Raw genomic sequence first — 18313 nt, forward strand, 5'->3', positions numbered from 1 at the left:
AAATTGGAGAAATAGTTGTACAAGTAAAGCAAAAAAAAAAAAAGTGATAGAAAATAAAAGAGAAAATATAAGAAGATCAGACCAAGAGTCTTAGAAAAGTTAACAGAGATGAGGAAATTGCCAAATAAGTATCACAGAACTGAAATACAAAATTTCCTACATTGCAAATATCTGTCAAATAAATGTCCTAAGGAATGAAAATACACCCAGACCATAGCGCATCAATGTGAAATTTTACAATGCTGAGGACAAAGAACATCTTACAAGCTTCTAGAGAGGATGGGGGAAGTAAAGTTGAATACGAAAGATCATGAGTCCGTGGACATATGTCTCAAAACAACATTGGCAGCCAGAAGAAAATGCAATGTTGCCTTCAAAATTTTCAGGGAAGCCAGATCAATTAGGCAAGGAAGAAATAAAGGGTGTCAGAGTTGGAAAGGAAGAAGTCAAATTGTGCCTGCAAACATGATCTTACATCAAGAAAAACCTACAGACTCCACCAAAAACCTCTTAGAACCAAAAAATGAATTCAGTAATGTTGCAGGATACAAAATCAACATGCAAAAATCAGTAGCATTTCTACACACTAACAGTAAACTAGCTGAAAAAGAGATCAAGAAGGCAATCCTATTTACAATAGCTATAAAACATATAGGAATAAACTTAACCAAGGAGGTGAAAGACCTACAAGGAAAACTACAAAACACTGATGAGGGAAACTGAAGAGAATACCAGCAACTAGAAGGACATCCCATGCTTATGGATTGGAAGAGTTAATATTGTTAAAATGGTCATACTATTCAAAGCAATCTGCAGATTCAATGCAATCCCTGTCAAAATACCAATGACTTTTTTTGTGTGTGGAGATAGAAAAAAGTAGCTTAAAGTTTTCATGGAACCACATGTAAAACCCAAACTATAAAACTAGTAGGCAAAAACAAAAGAGAAATGCTTCAGGACGTGGGTCTAAGAAATGTTTATGAATAAGACGTCAGAGCACAGGCAACGAAAGGAAAAATAAATAGGATCATATCAAATGAAAAAGCTTTTGCAAAGCACAGAAAACAACAGAGTGAAAAGAGAGGCTACAGAATGGGAGAAAATATTTGCAAATTATTCATCCAACTGGGGATTTATTCCAGAATATCCAAGGAACTCAAACATCTCAACAGCAGGGTCTCACTCTGTCACACAGGCTAGAGTGCAGTGGCCACCTTAGCCTCCCAAGTAGCTGGGACTACAGGCGTGCACCATCATGCCCCATTTGTTTTTGTATTTTTTGTAGAGACAGGGTTTTACCATGCTTCCCAGGCTGGTCTTGAACTCCTGGACTCAAGCAGTCCACCTGCCTTAGCTTCCCAAAATGCTGGGACTATAGGCGTGAACCACTGTGTCTGCCCCAGTCCCATTTTTAAAATGGGCAAATTATCTGAACAGATACATCTCAAACGAAGATACAAAAATGGCTAACCAATGTATGATAAAATGTTCAGTATCACTAATCTTCAGGGAAATGCAAATCGAAACCACAATGACATATTATCTCACCCCAGTTAGGATGGCTATTATTAAAAAGACAAAAGTTAACAAATCCTGGTGAGGATATGGAGAAAAAAGAACTCACACTGGGAGTGTCAACTAGCACAGCCACTAGGGAGATTCCTCAAAAACCATAAATAGGCCAGATGTGGTGGCTCACACCTGTAATCCCAACACTTTGGGAGGCTGAAGCAGGAGGATCACTTGATGCCAGGAGTTTGAGACCAGCCTGGGTGACATAGGGAAACCATCTCTGCAAAAAATTTAAAAATTAGCCCGGCATGGTGGCACAGGCGTATAGTCCCAGCTACTTGGGAAGCTGGGGTGGGAGGATCGCTTCAGCACAGGATGTTGAGTCAGGTTGCAGTGAGCCATGATCACACCACTGCACTCCAGCTTGGGTGACAGAGCAAGACTCCATCTCAGTTTTAAAAAAAACACAAATAGAACTACTATATGATCCAGCTGTCTCCTTACTGGGTATTTATCAAAAGGAAAGGAAGTCAGTATTGAAGAAACATTACACACCCATGTTTACTGCAGCACTGTTCACAATAGATATGGGATCAACCTAGATGCCTAAATACATGAAGAGGTAAAATGTGATGTATATATATATATACACACACACACACACACAATGGAATACTATTCAGCCACCGAAAAGAATGAAATCCTGTTTTCTTGCAACAACATGGATGGAACTGGAAGACATTATGTTAAGTGAAATAAACCAGGAATAGAAAGTTAAACACTGTATGTTCTCACACATGTGGAAGCTTAAAGTTGATTTTATAGAAGTAAAAAAAAAAAAAAAACAGGATACTAGAGGTTGGGAAAGGTAGCAGGAAGAGGGATAATAGGGAAAGATTAGATACAGAAGATACAAAATTACAGCTAGATAGGAGGAGTAAGCTTTAGTGTTCTGTACCACTGTAGGATAACTATCGTTAACAATAATATATTACATAGTTTCAGATAGCTAGGGGGAGGATATTGAATGTTTCCAACACAAAGTACTTGAGATGATGAATAAGCTAATTACCCTGATCTGCTTACTATTCATTATATGTAACATCACAGTGTACCCCATATACAATTATTATTTGTCAAATAATTAAACTTTTTTATTTTTTGAGGGAAAATGACTTCCAACATAGAATCCTATACTCTGTCATACTATCAGTTAAGTGTGAGATTATAATAAGGATATTGTCACACATGAACATCTCAGAAAATTTCTTAAATACTTTATCTCTGGAAGCCACTGGAAGTTGGGTTCCACCAAAACAAGGGATTTAAATGAAGAAAAACTACATAGGAGCTGAAAACGAAATCCAGCAAGAATCCCAAGTATTACAGTGATGTTATCGTCCCATGTGGCATGCTTTCAAGGAGCAACCAATCCAGGTTGGGTTAGGTCAAAAAACTGGTGGGATGGTGCTTAGGAGAGTTCTTACAGGAAATGAAATTGATTAATATCTAAAGTGAATGCATTAAGATTAGACAACTGCTGGAGTGTTTGGAGTTGCATTAATAACAAGCACATAGCTAAGCAAATGAGGAAAACATTATTCCAGGAAAAATGAATTAGTGTATTACTGAAACACAACTAGTGATATAAACAAAATTACATATAATTAGAAAGATGGAGAGTATGGTGAACACAGGAAAGAAAGAAAACTAGTGTTTCATCTTTCATAGTAGAAATTTGATCAGAAATGCCAATTAAATAAACTAGCAGTACAAATATGTAGTTTAGATAATACGTAAGTAAACAGTATGAATTAGCTAAAAGAGCTTTATGTATTTGTGAGGAAGAAGAAATGGAGGAGAGGAAACTGGAGTCTGCTGATAATAATAATATTAGGCTAACTCTTTAAATTCATAGAGTTTTAATAAAAATAAAACCTTAGTAAATGAGGCTTCTTGCCAAAGGCCTGTTGAGGATCCATGGCACTTAATTGATAGATATAATGTCCAAATTATACTTCATGCTGTCTTTTCACTCTGTTCACCTGCAGGTTAAGTACAGATTTTGTTCTATAATTCGTGTATTAATAATGGTGCATAATTTCCTTGTACTGGCAAACAGAGCCTGAGTTACATAGCAGCAATGATTTGGTTTCCTTTTATTAAGTGTTTGGAGGAAAAGAATGTGGATTGGAAGGAATAGAGTACCAACACTATTATTTTAAAGAAGAGTAAGAACATGTAACTAGATGAATGATGATGTCTATATACTTTACCTATGATTTTATGTTTTTGAAATCCATCTCACTTGGACAATTCTCTGAAGCAGAGGGATAACCAACAAAGTTCCAGGGATAAATCATCTCTACTTATTTTTTATTTATTTTTTTTTCTTTTTGGGACAGAGTCTCACTGTGTCACCCAGACTGGAGTGCAGTGGCATGATCTCTGCTCACTGCACCTCTGCCTCTCAGGTTTAAGTGATTGTTGTGCCTCAGCCTCCTGAGTAGCTGGGACTATAGGTGCATGCCATCATGCCCGGCTAATTTTTGTATTTTTAGTGGAGACAGAGTTTTGCCATGTTGGCCAGGCTGGTCTCAAACTCCTGGGCTCAAGGGATCTGCCCACCCCAGACTCCAGAAGTGTTGGGATTGCAGGGATGAGCCACCATGCCCGGCCTCATCTCTAAATGAAACCTCCTCTTTGGGTGGAGTGTGCTGACATTTGCTGAATGTGGTCTCTGAGGGTTTCAGTATCTTATTGGAAAAGACACCCTACCCTTACTTTTTTCCCCCCTTGGCAAGTGAAGTAAGAGCTAAAGCCATAGTTTTTTGTGACATTAAAGAATCATACTTAAAGTCTTGGAGTGGATTTTTATCATTTTGGAATAGATCCGTTGACAATGTGCACCAAAGCGGTGTAATAAAATGTTGATCAAAACTGTATTTAACCATATTAATGTGTGTCTCTCCTGTTAAATTTGCAATATTTCTCACTTGATAGTAACGCAAGAGATTTACCAGAGACTAGCGAGCAGAATGTAACCCTGATAATTCATTTACATGTTCATTTACTTATAAATAACTTCATTTTGGACACCTGCTTTATACCAGGGACTATTCTGTGCACTGTGTTTCTGGTGGTTGAAGCAGTATGTACTGCCCCTGCCCTCAAGGAGCTTATAGTTTAGTGTGTAAGATGGACATTTATTTTAAAATAGTTTGCAAATAAACTAACATATAATTACAAGTTATGATAATTGCTAGTATGAGAAAGTAATAGAGTAAGGTAAGGGATTAATTTAAATTAGAAGCATCAACTCTAGGTGGGAAAGAGCATTTTCAGACAATCAGTATTTTCAAAATGTCTACCTCCGACATACACATTATACAGTAGCTTTCTCACGACACTGCTGGAGGATGCTGCCATCAAAACAAAACGAAAGAGAAAAGGCATAGATAACAGGGTATCTAGTACAGGAAGGAGAGATAATGATAAAGATAACCCAGGAGGCCAGCTGTGCTACCAGAGAGACCAGTATATATTAGATTAGGTCAGAATTCACTGAAAGAAACTTGTAGAAAAATTAATAGGATACTTAATGCAACCAAAGACATCATTGAGAGGAGAATTGGAGAGAAATGGAATGGATTTGGGTTGGATTTTGGAGGTAGATTGACAGACCTTGGTGATTTATTAGATGTGGAAGTTGAGTGATAATAAATGAGCAATGACTCCTAGATTTCTGCCTGTGCAGATAGACAGAGTGTTCATATACTGAGTTGAGGAACCCTGGAGGAGGAAGATTTCACAGTATGTCAAAAGCCCCTTTTTGGTATTGAGTTTAGAATGCTAGAGAGATACTCAAGTAGAGGTGTCAAATGGGCAGTTAAATAGCCTGATGTCCAGAAGAGGGTTATGAATATTTATGTTGTATAAATATCAACACAGAGATGCTGTTTGGTGCTATGGAAGAGCATTGGATAGCCTCAGGTGAGAATAAGGACTGAGAAGGTAAAGCAATGGATGAATCCTAAGGAACTAGAGTTTATACAGGTCTTGTGGAAAAGGAGGAACAATTATAGGAGATTGCTAAGTGTAGAGGCAGGTAGGCCAAAACTAGTAGATTTAGTAATGCATGTGAGTTGAGAGAGTAGAGGCAGTGTATGTAAACAATGTTATCAGAAACTTATTTGTAAAAGCAAAAATGAGATTGAATGGTAGTTGATAGAGGTGGACTAGGGGGAGGATGTTTGTTTTTAATATTGTTTTATGTGAGAAATACCAAAGTATATATAAATGCTGATCAATGGTGAGGCTCTAGGAGAGGTTGGAGATGCTGAGAGGGAGGAATGAATGAAACCCCAGTTACTCATGCAGAATTAGTCTTCAATAGTAGATATGTCAGGACCAGTGTAGAAAACATTCCACTTTAATGATACTAAAGATAAGTCACCTTTAATTCATCCATATAGAATATGTTATGAGAAATTTTTCTTTGACTAAAATCCTTAAAACTATGAATTTATGACTTAGTAATTTTGTTGTTGCTGTGGTTACTAGAGAACCTTTTTTTATAGCTCGAATATAATTGGGTCAGAACATTTTCTCTAAAGCCTTAGATATTTTTCCTTTTCAGGGACATTAAAAATGGATTTGATTGTTCCCATATTTGAAGAGTATTTGTATTTATCAGTAATGGTACAAAATAACTAAGTATTGAAAGTATTAGAAAACAGTTTCTGGACTTTATTTGGTTTAAGTTTTTCTTTTTTATTTTACAGAGTCAAGTAAAGAACAGTTTGCCAGTACAAACATTGCTGAAGAGCTAGTAAAACTCTTCAAGAAACAAATAGAACATGATAAGAGAGAAATGATTTTTGAAGTTCTTGCTCCATTGGCAGAAAATGGTGAGAAACTTAAATGCACCTTTGGATTTTTGATCATGTATGCTTTGAACTTTTTTCCTAATATTATTTAATTGCCAGCCATTTGACTCAAAACCATTCTTTATTAGTGAAATGTTTTATTTTGCATATCTCTAACTTTAGCTATGTTATCTACTCCATAGCTATATCTACATTGGCCAAAGCAACTTTCCAGGTTCCTTTGATTTTAAAATCTTAGAAAAGATCCTTCTGTAGCTAACACATTCTTGTGCCATTCTGGAAAAGGCAGCTGAGAGGCTGAGCTCTACTTCTATACACTTGTAAGGCAAAGGGGATAAAAGTTGGAGTCTCAGGCCTGCCAACAGTGAAGATACTGGTTAATCACTCCCTTCTTTGGGCACAAAAATCTTAAGAGATGCATCGTAGAAATAAGAATGCATCAGAAGAAACAAACTATTCCATATTAGTAATTCTTCAAATATAATGTCTAACACTTACTCAAAGAGGATCAGATATTAATACATAAGACAAAACACACTGTAAGCCAGAGTAGGCAGCAAATCTTCAGATACTGGAATTATTAGACACTGATTCAAAACAGGTGTGCTTATTGTGTTCAAAGAGGTAAAAGCAAGCTTAAATAATTTAGAAGGAAACTAAAAACTATTTTTAAAAAGTGGCATAGCAGATTTAAGAATGAAATATATGGAAATTTCTGAATTGAAAAATACAACCAAAATTAAGAATTCAGTGGGTGGTTTAATAGCAGATTTAATAGATATTGTTGAATTAAAGAACCAGTGAACTGGAAAACGGGTTGGAAAGAAATCCAATATGAACTAAAAGGAAAGAAGAACCCATTTACATAAAAGAGAATAAGAGGTCAGAGGAAAAAATGAGACATTCTCATATGCATTTTTTGGAGTCCCAAAAGGAGAGTAGAGAAGGTGGGGAGGGGAGTGTGCAGAGGCAATATTTGAAGAAATTTTGGCAGAGAATTTATCAGAGATTATGAAAAATGCAAAGATCCAAGAAGCCCTTTGAACCCAAAATATGATAAACAAAAATCCACATCTAGATGCCTCATACTGAAAATGTAGAAAACCAATGACCAAAATCATTATCTTCAGAGTAACAACAGTTTAGCTGACAGCTACCTTCTCAACAGCAACAATGAAAGCCAGATGTTATAAATGTGGTTTGTCAGAAGGAAAATGATATAGATGCAGGGGAGAATAAAGACCAAAAAAACCGGTAGATATGTAGGTAAATCTTATAAACATTGAATATATTAAAAAAAAACTTATTGTGAAGTTTACAATGTACATTTATATGATTTAAAATATACCACAAACTGAGCATATAAATAAGAAGAAAGGTAAAAGGAGTTAGAGTCCTAAGACACTTGTGTTATCTGGAAGACTCTGGTTATTTAGTCACTTTTAACTTTTAAGGTGACTACTAAAGTAATTTTTAAAAATGATGTATAGCTGCAGAACAAATGGAAGGGACTTATGGAAAAGTTTTTTAATACCCTAGTAATGCAAAACAAGAAAAAAGAGGAAAGAAAAAGGAACACGAATCATAGAGGACAAATGAAGCATAAAAATACAGTTTTAAGACACAGTATTTCAGTAATTACGTTAAATGTGGCCTAAATGCTCTAATTAAAAGACCATTTGTCACTTGTGTTTTAAAATAAATAACTATATTACTTAAGCAATACTTATTAAATATGAGATTTAAAAGATTGAGAATAATAGGGTAGAAAAAATATACCAGTGAAACCTAAGGAAGGCTGGGGTAGTTATATTAATATCAAGTAAAATAGATTTTAAGATGAAAAGACTTACTAGAGATAAAGAGGGTGACTTTAGTAATAAAAGGTCCAATTTACCTAGAAAAAAAATAACCGTTATACATTATCCCAAAACATACGGAGCAAAAACATTCAGAACTATGAAGAGAAACAGACAAATCCACAAATATTGTGAGAAATTTTAATACCTCTTTCAATAATTTATAGAATAAGATAGAAGAATAAGGTTATAGAAAATTTGAAAATGATTAAGACAATTGATTTAATGGACCTATTTTAGAACACTTCAACTACAGAGCTCTTTCAAGTACATATGAAACATTTAAGAACGTGTATACTTGTCATGAAAGAAAGAAATTTCAAAAGATTGCTATCATACAAAGTATTTCTTTGACCTAAGTGAGTTGTCTAATAACCAATTATAAAAAGAAAACCAGGAAATCGCTGTATATTTACATGGTAAGAAATATACTTCCGATACCTCAGAGGTCAAAAAAGAATTGTAGTGGAAATTAGAAATTTTTCTAGTAGTGAAAATGAAAATGCTATATCTCAGATCTTACATGTTACAAGTAAAGCCCTATTCAGAGGGAAATTTTTTGCTCTAAATGCTTATATCAGAAAAGGAAAAGAACTAAAATCAATGAGCCCAGTATTCATCTCAGGAATTTAGGGGAAAGAAAATATAAACCCAAAAAACCACAAGGTAATTTTTCAACCCTCACCTTCCAATTTGTTTGAATATGCTCATAGTAGTCTCTGATAATCTTTTGTATTTCTGTGGTAGCAGCTATAATGTCACCTTTATTGTTTCTGATTGTACTTATTTGAATCTTCTTTTTTTTTGTTAATCTAGCTAGTGGTCTATTAATTTTGTTAATCTGCACTTGTACTCCCTAAATCTACAAAAAAATTTTTTTAAGTAGTTAACTGGAATAAAATACAACAATGTTAACAAAATCCACGAGTAATATATATTCTTTTAAAAAGCAGAAGAAAAGATAGGGTATCAACCTAAGTGTCCATCAGTGGATGAGTGGATAAAGAAAATGGGGTGTGTATACACACACACACACATAACATGGACTACTACTCAGCTATAAAAAAGAATGAAATAATGTCTTTTGCAGCAACTTAAATGGAACTAGAGGGCATTAATTCTAAGTGAAGTAACCAAATGCCACCTATTCTCACAAGTGGGAGCTACGCTATGTGTACACAAAGGCATAGAGAGTGGATAGAATGGACTTTGGAGACAGAGGGAGGGAGTGAGATGAGGGGGTGAGGGGTAAAAAACTACTTATTAGGTACAGTGTACACTATTCAGATGACAGATGCCCTAAAATCCTAGACTTTGCCACTATACAGTTCATCCATGTAACCAAAAACCACTTGTACCACTAAAGCTATTGAAATTTTAAAAAAATAATAATAAGCAGAAGGAAGGAAATGTAAAGAGCTGAAATAAAATGGAAAACATACAGTGCAACACAAACATATAATTACTACAGTTGAGTCTGAAAAGACAGTGGAATTGGTAAACCCGTAGTGAGATTAATAATGAAAAGAGAGAGAAAGCATAATTAACCAAAATTAAGAATGCAAGAGGAGGAGACCTTACCGCAGGTCTTACAGCTATTAAGAGGATATTATGAACAAATTGATGCCCATTTTTTTTTTATATATATATATGTATATTCCCCCCCACCCCCGCAAGATGGAGTCTCACTCTGTCACCCAGGCTGGAGTGCAGTGGCACCATCTTGGCTCACTGCAGCCTCCACCTCCGAGGTTCAAGCAATTCTCCTGCCTCAGCTTCTCAAGTAGGTGGGATTACAGGCGCCTCCCACCATGCCTGGCTAATTTTTTTATTTTTATTTTTAGTAGACACGGGGTTTCACCATGTTGCCCAGGCTAATCTCAAACTCCTGACCTCAGGTGATCCACCTGCCTTGGCCTCCCAAAATACTGGGATTACAGGCATGAGCCACCATGCCTGGCCTGATGCCAATATATTTTAAAGTATGACTGATACAAGAATAGAAAAGCTGAGTAATCTTACCTTAAAAATTCTTCCAGAGAATAGGAAAAGGAAATATACTTACCAATTTATTTTAATGAGGCTAATGAAACCTTTACACCAAATCCCAACAAAGACAATACATGAATGAAAATTAAAGGCTAGTCTCACCATGAACATAGATCCAAAATTCCTCCTAAAATTTTAGCAAATTTACTCTAGTAATATATTAAAAAATTAATCACACCAAATTGCATTTATTCTGAAAGTGTAACACAATTTAATATTTGAAATGCAACTAGTATAATTCATCACCTTAAAATATTTAAGGGGAGAAACCATGATCTCAGATTTTAAAAAAAGCTTTTCATAAAATTAAGTGTTCATTATTTTTAAAAACTTAGGAAAACAGGACGAGGAAGGTCTTCAATCTGAAAAAGATATCTATGAGAAGGCTGAAGAAAACATCACACTCAATGGTGAAATAAAAAAGCATTTGCTTTGAGATTGGGACAAGAAGGATCATCCCCGCTGCCATTTAATATTGTATTGTAAGAAGTATCCAGTGCATTAAAGAGAATAAAAGAAAAAAAATTAAGATAAAGCAGTAAAACTCTCATTCATTTATGATGTGATTACGCATATTTAATTCAAAAGAATCTATAGATCAGTTTTATAGATCTTTTTTTAATCAGAATTTTGTTAGGTTACTGCCAAAAAACAAACAAGAATTTCTATATACCAAAAAAGAAAAAACAGAAAATAAAATGTGAAAAATATGTTGGATAGCCCTTTTAGCTGGAACTGCCACCTTCCAGTAATTTAACAAAATAATGAACACAAAGGGAAAGAGAAGCATCTGATACGTATTCTCTAGGCCTTTTAGAAAATACGGAGTTGTTCCTTTAGCCACATACATTCAAATCTACAGGAAAGGTGATATTGTAGACATCAGAGGAATGCATCCTGTTCAAAAAGGGAATGCCCCACAAATTTTACCATGGAAAACCAAGAGTCTACGGTGTTACCCGGCATGGTATTGGTGTTGTTGTAAACAAACAAGGGCAAGATTGTTGCCAAAATAATTAATGTGTATAATGAGCATATTAAGCACTCAAGAGCCAAGATACCTCCCCGAAACACATGAAGGAAAGATAGGAAAAGAAAAAGAAGGAAGCCAAAGAGAAATGTACCTGAGTTCAACTGAAGCAACAGCCTGTTCCACCTAGAGAAGCGCACTTTGTGAGAACAAACGGAAGGGGCCTGAGCTGCTGGAACCTCTTCCCTATGAATTCATGGCATAATAGGTGTTTTCAAGATAAAAGGCTTCTAGACTATTAAAAAGTATATAAAAAATTAATTCCAGATAGATTGACCTAAATGTGAAAGTTAAAACTTCAGAGGGTTTATCTTAAAAATGTAAGCTAGGAGAATATCATCATGGACTTGAAATACTTTTCTTAGATCACAAAAAGCTCTAATCATAAAGGAAAAAATTGAGACATTGGTTACTTTAAAAGTAAAAACTTCTGGCTAGCCTGGTGGCTCACGACTGCAATCCTAATGGCTTTGGGAGGGCAAGACGAGGATCACTTGAGACCAGGAGTTTGAGACCAGCCTGAGCAACATAGTGAGGCCTCATCTCTACCAAAAACAAATAAATAAAAGTTAAAACTCTTTTTTTAAAGACACCGTTAAGAGTGAAAAGCAAGACTGGATGAGAGAATATAATTATAACATATAACTGACAGAGGGCTTGTGTATACAGTGTATAAAAACTCTTAAAAATCATTAAGAAAAATGTGAAAAACATTTGAATAAGCACTTGACAAAAGATTTAATTTATATTAAGTCCAACAGACTTAATATAGATATGAAAATGTTCACTCTTAGGTAACACAAAATAAAACCACAATAAAATACCACTATACACCCACTGGAAAGTCTCATAAACCAACTGTTGATGAGGGTGTGGAACAGTGGGAGTGTAAATTGGTACAATTGGGAAGTAGTATCTATTGAAGTTGAAGCAATAGATCCAACAATTCTGCTCTTAGAAATATACCCAGAAGCTTGTGCACATGTACACCAGGAGCTGTTACAGGAATGTTCAAAGCAGCATTATTTATAATGAAAAATTGGAAACAACCAAAATCCATTAACAGTAGAATGAATAAATCATAGGATATTAATATAATGGAAAAATATAGAGTTATGAAAAGGAATGAAGACAGCTGTAACCATTACTGTGGATGAATCTCATAATGTTGAAAGGAAAAAGCCAACACTGAAAAATACATATTGTATGATTCAATTTATATAAAGTTAAAAACAAAAAGTAAAACTAAACTGTAGTTTTTAGGAATGATTATTTACTTGGTAAAACGATGAAAGTACAGAAGTGATTACCATAATAATCAGGATGATTTGAGACAAATGAAGGAAGGGGTTTGTTATCAGAAACAGAAATGCAGAGATAGGCTTCCTGAGTTGTTGGCAATGAATTTCTTGATCTAGGTGATAGATACATGGTTATTTGCTTTCTAATAATATATTAAACTTAACTTGGATATTTTATGCACTTCTCTGCATTTGTGGTTTTCTTTCACTCTTTAAAAAAAGTTTTAAAATACCTATATATGATGCATACATGATACATACAAGTGTACATTCATACATATGTGTGTAAACAGTGGTGATAAAGATACATGTCCTTGGACAGAATGGTTTTGGTAAATGTGCTGGGCTGTCTGCTTTGGCAGAATGTCTTGCTAATCCTAATTAAGGTAGTTTAAGCCTCCTATATATTTGTTTTCAGGTATTTGATTTCAGTCAAATTGTGAGAAGAGATTATCTGTAAACTTTAACGTTGAGACATTTAGGCTGGGCGTGATGGCTTACGCCTGTAATTCCAGCACTTTCAGAGGCCAAGGCAGAAGGATTGCTTGAGCCAGGAGTTCAAGACCAACCTGGGCAACACAGCAAGACCCTGTCTCAAAAAAAAAAATTAATTAAAATTTTAAAACTACAATATTGACACATTTAAAATTTCTTAAATGTCTTAGGTCCTATTTTTTAGGGAGAAATTTGTTTTTTATCTCATTGGTGTTTTGGCAAAGTAAAAATTTTACTGTGACCTTCAGTCAATTTTATGCCATAAAATAACCTATAACTTTCCTTGCAGTATTTCAAAATAACAATGTGTTTATATTTATTACTGTTTTCCCCTCTGCCTTCACATCTGTTTTATAATTGCACAATGGATAGAATGATACCATTGAAGGCTTGTTTTTGGACTAATTCTTTGCATGTATCATCCTTGATTTTCCCAGTACACGAAGGAGAGTGATTTCAGCATTAGAAGTTGGGATTTGTATAGTTCAAGGATTTTAGTATTTTTAAGGCTTTTTCATCATAGTTTTTAATTCTAGTCACCACACATCTCTAGCCCTAGCATTCTGTAACCAAGGAAACGCCCTACTTTTAGCATGGCACAGTACAAGTATACCTTTTAAAGAAATATTCCAGGTTGAATACTCTGTGTATTCTGAGATAATATTCAAAAGAAGATCAGTGATCCTAGTGATTCAAAAAAGCCAAATTTTAACACATTAAAATTGCCTGAAAGTCTTAAGTATTTATTTTTAAAAGTCTTTATTTTTCCTAAATGATAAGCTGAAGCTGCCATTGCCATATATGGATGCATATACAGCTTAGGGAAACCAATGACTAAAATAAAATCCAACTGAAAAAATAAAATTTAAATTTAAAAATTTCTGGCCAGGTACAGTGGCTCATGCCTGTAATCCTGGCACTTTGGGAGGCCAAGGCAGGAAGATTGCTTGAGGCCAGGAGTTCAAGACCAGCCTAGGCAACATAGTGAGACCCTGTCTCTACAAAAAAAGTTTAAAAATTAGCCAGGCATGGTGGCATGCACTTTTAGTCCCAGCTACTCAGGAGGCTGAGATAGGAAGATTGCTTGAGCCCAGGAGTTCAAGGATGCAGTGAGCTATGATCATACCACTGTGCTCCAGCCTGGGCAATGGAGCGAGACACTGTCTCTTAAACAAAAAATCTGTGTTGCAAATGTATTTTTCAGGTCAGTTGACTAGCATTTATCTTAAGGAGTATCAACTACACTCAAAGCATTTAGATAGGCCAGTTTAGGTTAAGATACAAAGATGAGTAAGGTGTATCTATTGGGGGAACCAGCCCCCAATATTTCAACGTATGTTCTATTTTCCCTAAGTGTCGGCCCATCTGAGAAATAGAGAAAGAGTACAAAAAGAGGAATTCTACAGCTGGGCCTCCGGGGGTGACATCGCATATCGGTAGGTCCGTGATGTCCCCTGAGCCACAAAACCAGGAAGTTTTTATTAGGGATTTCAAAAGGGAAGGGAGTGTACAGGGAGTAGGTCACAAAGATCACATGCTTTACAGGGCAATAAAGATCACAAGGCAAGGGCAAAGCAAAGATCACAAGGCAAAGGGCAAAATTAGAATTACTGATGAGGGTCTATGTTTGGCTGTGCACGTATTGTCTTGATAAACACCTTAAACAACAGAAAACAGCGTTCGAGAGCAGAGAACCGGTCTGACCTCAAACTTACCAGGGCGGGATCTTTTCCGCACCCTAATAAGCCTGAGGGTACTGCAGGAGACCAGGGCGTATTTCAGTCCTTATCTCAACCGCATAAGACAGATACTCCCAGAGCGGCCATTTATAGACCTCCCCCCAGGAATGCAATTCTTTCCCCAGGGTATTATTAATATTCCTTGCTGAGAAAAGAATTCAGCGATATCTCTCCTACTTGCACATCTGTTTACAGGCTCTCTGCAAGAAGAAGAATATGGCTGTATTCTGCCTGACCCTGCAGGCAGTCAGACCTTTGGTTGTCTTCTCTTCTGTAAAATCACTGTTATTCTGTTTGTTTTCAAGGTGCACTGATTTCATATTGTTCAAACACCCATGTTTTACAATTAGATTTCATATTGTTCAAGCACACATGTTCTACAGTTTGTACAATAGTGATCCTGAGGTGATGTACATTCTCAGCTTACGAAGATAACAGGATTAAGAGATTAAAGACAGGCGTAAGAAATTATGAGTATTATTTGGGAACTGATAAATGTCCATGAAATCTTCACAATTTATGTTTTTCTGCCACGGCTCCAGCCAGTCCCTCCATTTGGGGTCCCTGACTTCCCACAACATATATCTGCTCAGGAGATAGATGGAGACAGATATGGAGGCAAATATAAGCTCTTCAGTGAAATAAGTGTCATAATGAAAGAATACTTAAAGATATTAGAAGTATAATAAAAAGTGTTGATGTGGGGGTGGAGTTTCCTATGAAGATCAGTTTTAAAAATGTAATTGGGATGTAAGTTCTGTCTCTAAAATACCTTATGTTATGTTTAGCCATCAGAAAGGTTCAAGGTTATTTTTTTCTTTCAACTTTTATTATGAACATTTTGAAATGTATTCAGAAATAGCATTTAGTAAACCACCATGTACCCATCACTCAAGAAAGCTTTAAATCAGTGAAAACCTGAAGCCGTTTTTAAAAACACGACTTTATTTATTTATTTAATTTATTTTTATAGACAGGGTCTCACTCTGTTGCCCAGACTGGAGTGCAGTGGCACAGTCATAGCTTACTGTAACCTTGAACTCCTGGCCTCAAGCAATCTTCCTGCCTTGGCCTCCCAAAGCACTGGGATTACAAGTGTAAGCCACCATGCCCAGCCCTATTTTATAGTATTTTATAGCTTGCCCTTTAAACATGAGCATGATATCTAGAGTAATAGTGGAGTGATACTAGTTGCTTTCAGAGCTGAGTATCAATTTGTTTAGATGCTGCAAGACATCCTGAAAAATTTGGCAATTTCAAATGGAAATATGAAATAAAGTTTTTTTGTATATTTAAATGAACTGTCAAGATAGTTTACTTTGAAGATTTGAGTTTCAAAAATGTATTATCTAAATCATGCATTTTCTTAGTTTTTTTTTTTGATATGGGGTCTCGCTCTATTACCCAGGCTGGAGTGCAGTGGTGCGATCTTGGCTCACTGCAAGTTCCGCCTCCCGGGTTCACGCCATTCTCCTGCCTCAGCCTCCTGAGTAGCTGGCACTACAGGTGCCTGCCACTGCACCTGGCTAATTTTTTTTTGTATTTTTTAGTAGAGACGGGGTTTCATGGTGTTAGCCAGGATGGTCTTGATCTCCTGTCCTTGTGATCCGCCCGTCTCGGCCTCCCAAAGTGCTGGGATTACAGGCGAGAGCCACCGTGCCCGGCCCTCTTAGTTTCTTATAATTCTTTATAACGGACTGCTTATTCCAGAGCTCCTATTTTATCTCAAAGTTTGATTATTTTGTTCACATTGTTCTTTAGATGCTATTAAACTACAGCTGGTTGAAGCAGGCCTAGTAGAGTGTCTACTAGAGATTGTTCAGCAAAAAGTGGATAGTGACAAAGAAGATGATATTACTGAGCTCAAAACTGGTTCAGATCTCATGGTTTTATTACTTCTTGGAGGTGAGTTGTAATTTATGCCAGCCAAAGAATGTGGTTGTCAGATTTTTTTAAAATTTATTGTCTCTTCTGTAAATACTACCCTAGGCATTTTCTCATATTCCTATCTCACCTGCTATTGAGGTGATGATTTTGACATCTTAAACATGCCATTGATAGAAGCAGACATAATGAACCTGAAAAAGAAGTGTCTTCACTATCTTCCAATATTTGAAGAGCTGTCACATAGAAGAGATAGCTTTGGCACCAAGGGACTAAAGAAAAGCTAGATAGCTCCCTGGGACTTGGACTAGAAAAAATGCTGGACTCTATTGTCTAGTATCTATTAAAAGTTTATTATAAAAAGAATCATTACTTTTCCCATTATGAATGTAACAGTTTGTGAGGTATGAGTTTCCAGTTGGATATTCACCTAAGAATATGAATTTGTTACTCCTAGTTATTTTTCTCTTGCTTAACTATTCGTTTCATTTACCTCCAGATGAATCCATGCAGAAGTTATTTGAAGGAGGAAAAGGTAGTGTATTTCAAAGGGTACTCTCTTGGATTCCATCAAATAACCACCAGCTACAGCTTGCTGGAGCATTGGCAATTGCAAATTTTGCCAGAAATGGTAAGCATATTAGTTCCTCCTTTGTTAGTCAAATACTCTATATTTGTTTATTTTTGCTTTGCCACCACATATACTAAAACTGGAACAGTTTAGAAGTTGTGTAATATGTGTATATGCTGCTAACTTAATTTTTCAGAAATCTGAAATACTTAGTGACATTCCTAACAAATTACATATTTTATGCAATTCAACTAAATTCTAATAGTTTAAAGATCATGGAGTGCTTCTTTTGAATACTTGGCACTTCAGAACTTAGTAAGTTTGAATCCCATTCTAGTATACATCTGCTTTCTTTTGCCTAGTGATTTTATTTTGGATCTAATTATCTGAGTATTCATTCTAGGATTATTGTGCCTCAACTTATATACTTTTATGCCCATAAAACTTAAGTATGAATAATCCCCTGGCTTCGTGTAGAATGTTTAATTTAGTTTAATAATGTTTCAGGGGGCGCCAGACTTCTATGTTTACGAAATCTGGCACTACTAAAAAACTCAAATACAGTCTAGAAACTCATTCTTACGTTCCTCATGAAATATACTATGTCTAGGAAATACAGTTTATTTTTCTTTTTAGTTTAATCATCTTCCAGTACAAACTGTTGGTATATATTATATCATAATGGCTTACTTGCACCATTTTTACTCCTTCTTTTTGGGAGTGACTTCCTAATTATGGAGGTAAGAGTGGCATAATATGGATAATTATTGAAACTAGATATGGGGTAAATAGTGGTTCATTATAATATTCTCTCTGCTTTGTAAGTGTTTGAAAAATAATTTAAGTATCGGCCATGATAGCAAAAGGTAGAGTACTATCACTGTAACATTGGGAGAACACAAGCATACATCACAATAAATGAAAAATATTGGACATTCTAACCATGTGTTTCTACTTCTGATATATTATCTGGATCTAAACTAA

General features: G+C 35.6%; 1 protein-coding gene across 11 annotated transcripts in view; it reads left to right on the forward strand.

Moving 5' to 3' along the window:
• Positions 1 to 18313, forward strand: part of RAP1GDS1 (Rap1 GTPase-GDP dissociation stimulator 1) — a 174951-nt gene that overhangs the window by 131488 nt on the left and 25150 nt on the right. For all 11 annotated transcript variants that reach the window (XM_019025704.4, XM_019025707.4, XM_019025705.4 and 8 more), the window contains 3 exons: positions 6297 to 6422; positions 16636 to 16779; positions 17258 to 17389. In XM_019025704.4, coding sequence (XP_018881249.1) covers positions 6297 to 6422; positions 16636 to 16779; positions 17258 to 17389 — 402 coding nt within the window. The remainder of the gene's footprint in view (positions 1 to 6296; positions 6423 to 16635; positions 16780 to 17257; positions 17390 to 18313) is intronic.

The sequence above is a fragment of the Gorilla gorilla genome, chromosome 3, assembly GCF_029281585.2.
Source record: "Gorilla gorilla gorilla isolate KB3781 chromosome 3, NHGRI_mGorGor1-v2.1_pri, whole genome shotgun sequence".
Lineage (NCBI taxonomy): Eukaryota > Metazoa > Chordata > Mammalia > Primates > Hominidae > Gorilla > Gorilla gorilla.